General features: G+C 32.2%; 2 protein-coding genes across 2 annotated transcripts; both read left to right on the top strand.

The window, feature by feature from the left end:
* The first annotated feature begins 112 nt into the window (after positions 1-112).
* Tsp_12909 (hypothetical protein) lies at positions 113-3,053 on the top strand. Its single transcript, XM_003370143.1, has 7 exons — positions 113-184; positions 367-516; positions 889-954; positions 1,021-1,061; positions 1,870-1,934; positions 1,962-2,039; positions 2,242-3,053. The coding sequence occupies exons 1-7, from the start codon at positions 113-115 to the stop codon at positions 3,051-3,053; spliced, it is 1,284 nt and encodes a 427-aa protein (XP_003370191.1).
* Positions 3,054-3,620: 567 nt separating this feature from the next.
* Positions 3,621-5,662, top strand: Tsp_12910 (conserved hypothetical protein). The gene is made up of 9 exons (XM_003370144.1): positions 3,621-3,980; positions 4,057-4,135; positions 4,225-4,356; positions 4,412-4,537; positions 4,594-4,662; positions 4,730-5,079; positions 5,144-5,320; positions 5,367-5,426; positions 5,513-5,662. The coding sequence occupies exons 1-9, from the start codon at positions 3,621-3,623 to the stop codon at positions 5,660-5,662; spliced, it is 1,503 nt and encodes a 500-aa protein (XP_003370192.1).
* The last annotated feature ends 395 nt before the right edge of the window (positions 5,663-6,057 follow it).

A 6,057-nucleotide genomic window follows, 5' to 3' on the forward strand; every position in this document is an offset into this window, starting at 1 on the left:
TTAAAAGAAAAGGTAAAAGTATGTTATCGTAATGAGAAATACTTGTATGCTGCACAGAATTCTGCATATTAGTACATTTCCTTAAAATACAGTCAAACTTGATTAAGTGCATATGGATAAGTGCACATTTGCATTAAGTGCACAAAATTTTGGGTGTAACAGAATTCCTGCAGTTAATCACTGGGTAAAAAATAATGGATAAGGGCACAACTTGGTTAAGTGCATTATTTTGCCTAGACTGACGGGATTTACTGTTCGCAATATACAGTCTTAAGTGCACAATAGGCTCGTTTATGGCCGCTTTACGTTTATCATCAGCCATAGCAACTATTGATAGTCGGTAAAGTTTATTGTTTGCTATATCAGAAGAAGCATGCGTATCACAGACAACGTGAGCTAGACAAAAGTCAAAGCAATTACTGCTTTCCCAGGAAGCTATTCACAGCTATTCACAGCATAAATCAAACAGACCTAGACAGAATCGAAGAGCAGATAGTAACGCTGGTACCACAAAATGTAATTCAAGCTTACATTTCCGATTATTTTATTTGAAATAAATGGGCATTTTTTTCACATCAAACTTATTTGTGAATGTGAAGTTATTGCTCCTTTCAATTGCTCTGCATAATTCCCAACTTTGGACAAGTGCATGGAAATTCTTGACAAATTTCATGTGCACTTAACCAAGTTCAATCGTGTTTTCTGAAAAGCATTCATATATAAAATGTTATGTAATAAATAATAAAAATAAATTCAGTATAAATGCATATTTTTTAATAAGAAATTATTATTTAAATATAAGAGAAGTTATTGGTTTAAGTTTTCATTTCAAGTTATATTTATACTTAAAATTTGTATTTCTAAATTATTATTGAAAACTGAATTCAGATTATTATGCAAGGTGATCAGCTTTTCATGCAGCTGAAGACAAGGCATTTCATATTCTATTGTTGTGTTTTGAAAATTCAAATAATTTAAAATAAATAATTTTCAAATCCATTTATTTGTTATTATATTCAGTTAATGCTTCAAATGCAACAAATTCGTTCTGTCATACATAAGTTGAATGAATTTCCAACTAATTTAATAAAACTGAAATTTCACTATAATTAAATATTGATGATGATTCTGACAATAATAAGAATAATGTGTTAACTTATTATTGCTGACTACGTGATTGCAAACTTGTACAAAGCGGAGTAAGGTTTAAACTTGAAATTCTGAATACAATTTAGCCTGTTTCATGAGAAAAGGTTTTAAATAAGTTTTTTGTTTGCAGATTATAAATTAATAGCTTTCTTAATTTCTCATAATTATTTTCTCAATTTTCAAACTAACTGTGCCTATTTTGGAGCTTTCTAATAATTAGCAAACAACATTTCAATTTTTCGCACTCTGCATGCATTTTTTACTTTGTTTATCAAGTTATTGAGGCACAAATTTTCAACAACAAACATTTTAACAAATTAGCTTATTGAACATCTAAGTATACGAAAATTTTCATTTGAATAATTTATAAAAGTTGAACAACAACTATTATAAAACGGTCAATTCTACAGTTAATTTATTTTTAATTTAGCACAATTTTTGATAAAAAATTAATGAAAGCACAGAATAGTTTCTAGTAAAAATTAACAATCACTTTACTTCATTCGATTGCTTTTAACATAATGCATATTTCAGTTGTATTTATAAGCTTCTTACATGCCGCAGTTATCCAGTGAATAATATAACATTGATTGCATATCTTTTTCAGAAAAAAAACCTCTATATAAAAATTTTACTTTTACTAATCAAATGTATCTTTTTGTTTTGTTCTAAGAATATCAGTTCATCATCTCGTTATTTATCTGTTTTGGTGTTTTTTAGAATGGCTCTCATTATCAATGGATCTGATTTAGTGCCCACAAGCTTGCACGAAAATATTACCCTAGGTTTATTATTATGTTTGGCAATATTAGGAACTGTTATCAATTTCGTGCTGTTGGTAATGATTTTATCGAAAAAAGCACTTGAAAAATTTGACAAGTTATGCGCAAGTAAGTATTTTATTTATTCAACTGAATTTTTGAAGAAAACAATTTGTAATATTCAAAAAAGCATAAATATATTTGTATATGTATAAATGACATATTGCCTGAAGAAACATATTTTTCATTTAAAGATGAAAAATATTAAAAGGAGAATAATTTCAGATAAAATGCGCAAAATACGATTAATTATAATTGTTAAATTTTGTAGTTTTTGCCAGCGGTGCTCTACTCATGGGATCTTGTTACGCCTTTTCGATATTCAAAAAAATACTCAGCGGTTGTTTGGATACGACTGCAACGACAACGCCCAGACTCTGCCTCGCACAATATGCAAATTTGATTGTATATCCGTTTGGTGATCAAATGGTGATGCTTTCGGTATTAGCTTCGGCAGTGGACTGCTTCACCGTCGTGGTAATCAATAATTCGAGGTTGAAGATGAACAACAAAACTGTCAACTGGTGCTTTCTGCTTATTCCGTGCGTGTCCCTGGTTCCGACGGTTGCGAACATAATTTCCATCATTTACCGAGAACAGGAGGAAATTTCAGCTTGCTGTTTTGTGCGTGAAGTGATTCCGATCCAATTTATGTACATCTACGATGTGACAAACATCTTCGTCGGCTTAATCGACATTGTTCTGTTTGTTTTGGCCGCCATTTGGGTGAGACGCAAGAGCAGCAGTTCAAGCGTCAGCGTCAGACAAGTGTACGGCAGGCGTGCCGCGGCTGTGCTCCATCGCACTCTGGCATTTGTATTCTTCGGCTTCCTGTTGCAAACGCTGCCCGGTATAATTGGCATAATCAAAACCATCTACCCTGGGACGACGGCCATTTTAAGCAGCTTCTGGACTCTGATCATGCTCGGCTACACCCTTCGAGCGTTGCACTATCTCCTGTACGACAGGTCGCTGATGAAAAATTTCCAAAAACTCTCCTTTCATTTACGCAAAACTAAATCAGGCAACCGTTTAAACGACGATACAAAAGCTGATGATCAAGTTCTTATCAACCAAAGCTAATGATAATTTTCTTTTCGACTTACCTAACTTATTTCATAATTTAGAATTAGTATTTGTTTTCTTATTATTGCTCGAAAAATATTATTATTTATTAAATTTGCAAAGTTCATCAAATGTAATTTTGTTTCATTTAAAAATAAACAAACCTACGTTCATTTAGAATTATTGGCTTCAACTTTAAAGTAAACATCACAAGTTTAACATTCTTACACATCTTGATTCAACCTACTACGCTCAGACTGGTACTGCCATTAAAACAAGCATAAATTTTAAAATTTACATAACAACCGCGCATGCATTGATGCATGATTGTGATTGCAAGATGGAGTATAATCCGTTGAAAAGTGAACATTAAAAGTGAATTTACAAGTTGAATAAATAATTTTTTAATCATCATCAGTAAAAGTTTGAAAGTTCAGCATTCGTTGTTTGCAAATCACACAACCACCACCTAACGTCTAGACATCTCCATCGTCGACGACCAGTTTGCATGTTTATTTGGCTGCGAAGGGGCTGTTGAATCGTGAAATAAAATTTTCAACGTATAAGATTTCTCTGAAATTTGAAATGCAAATTGCAATCAAAGCCGATCAAGCGAATTCAAAGTGGAAATTGTATTTCATCATCAACACCATTAGCATTGGAGCTTCACTGCTGTTCGGCATGGACAGTTTCGTCGCTTTGCACAGAGTTAGCGTTGAACTGGAAAATTTGAAATCCTCACTTAGGCTGGCAACTTGCACGGTAAAATTTCCATTTAAATTTCAAGCTGAAAACTGTTTGGCCGAGATGGAATTAAAATGGCAGAGAAAAAGTCCAAGACGAAAACGACAATCGCAAGATGGAACAACTTTTCCCAACAAAACTGACTTTTCAATTGATGAACCTGACGAGTGGATTCATATATCACCTTTTCACAAAATTTCAGTAATTTATTTCACTTCTGAATATTGGTATTGTGAATTTAACATTTAATTCTAAGCAACTTCTTGTTTTATCTTAGAAAGCAGCCGTATTTCGATATTGCATCATTATTAAACAACACTGCATCGTAAATCACAAAAAATTACGTGGTGCACCAGGTATAATTTTTTGCTATTATATTTTGATGAATAAAAAAAATAAAATTAATATTTCATTGAAAAATAAATTATATTTATTCTTTTCACAGGACAAAGAGGTCCTGAAGGTCCGCCAGGAATTCGAGGAGTAAAGGGTAAAAAAGGACCTGTTGGATTTCGAGGTCCATTGGGTTCCATTGGACCAAAGGGTATTGATGGACTGCCTGGGAAAAATGGTTTACGTTTTTTAAAATAAAAGATGCAAAATATAAATAATGATAAAATGCATATATTCAGGAACTTGCAACTGTACCCTGGATGATATGCTGAAATTGTACCCACAGACGACAGAGGCAGTACAGTTAACAAACGAAACGAGCATTGAAAACGCTACTTTAGAAGTTGTTTTAGTGACAACTACAGGTATTTTATAGAAAACAAAAAGAAATTTTTATTTTTATTTTTTTCATGTAATTTAGAATCTGTTGAAAAAGATCTGAACGACAAAACAACTGACGAATTTGCAGCAGAACTTGTCAATGCTAGAAGTATAATTATTTGCATTTATATGCGTCTTAAAAAAATATGAATACATGTTCAAATTTTCAATACTAGAATGCATTTTGGATCGGGTAGGTACTCCAGTATTTCACAGTGAAAGTCAATATGGCAATGTGGGTGCGTGGATGCCAGATGCTGCATCTGAGAATGGCAGAATGTCGCATAAACGATGGGTATTTGATGGTCTCGTGTCGCCGGTGCTTTATGAATATAAAACTGAGCTTGACTTGTTTTACAAAAGTCAATCGGTGAAATATTATGTCGATTACTTAGCTACAGGAACGGGTGGTGTTGTTTACAACGGCAGCTTCTTTTATCATCGCTACAATTCACCTTATGTTGTTCGTTATAATTTGGACAGTGGAAATCTCCATCAGCGCAAAGTGCCTAATTTAGCTTATCGGGTAATATGAGAAACTGTTTTAGTCAACAAATTTTAATTTATTTTACGTTGTTCAAACATTGTAGGATTGTATATTAAAAGAATTCAGTCCTGATGGGAACCAAATATGGGACTGCAATGCTTCGACAGTCAGAGATCCTTACTTGTACAATATGTCACACAATTTTGCTGATTTTGCTACCGATGAAAATGGGCTTTGGTTGATTTACGGCAACACGTATGAAAACAACACCTTAAGCGTCGTAAATATTGATGCAAATTATCTCACTTTAATAAGATCTTTATTAGTTCCGCTCAACAATGAAACATCCATTAGCAATATGTTCATCATGTGTGGTGTTTTGTACGGTTTGCGTAGTTCAACAGATTATGATTCAAATATAGACTTTGTGTATGATCTGTATGAAGAAAAATTTTACAACATTTCTATAAAGTGGAGAAATCCATTTTACAAAACTACAATGTTGAACTACAATCCACTGGATAGAAGATTATACTTTTTTGATAATGGAAATTTACTTTCCTCACCAGTTCGTGTAAAAGAAGAAAAACAATCCTTTTTGAACACCAATCAAATAATGTAATTTGAAATTTCTTTCTTTTGCTGATAATAAATGATAAAAATATCAAAATACACATTAATTTTTCTTTTTTTTAAATTTTGTAAATACATCATTTTTGCTATTGAACAATTAAACATTGTTTTTCATTCAATGGGGAAAATATTTATTTCTATAACTCTGTTGCTTTAATTTTGCATTTGCCATTGATTGAAATTGAACTATAGAAATATTTTGAGCTCAAAATATAAAGTAAAAGATCAATACTGGCCTGTTATCTGTTACCATTGTTGCTGTGATATTAAAAAAGTGTCGACAACAATAATCTACGTTCATACATAAATCAAATGTGACCATGTTGTTTGTCGCTGTCTCTAATTTTTATAAAATAAAGCATTTCATTTTTTTAAATCCTGGAA

The sequence above is a fragment of the Trichinella spiralis genome (assembly GCF_000181795.1).
Source record: "Trichinella spiralis strain ISS 195 chromosome Unknown Scfld1089, whole genome shotgun sequence".
NCBI lineage: Eukaryota > Metazoa > Nematoda > Enoplea > Trichinellida > Trichinellidae > Trichinella > Trichinella spiralis.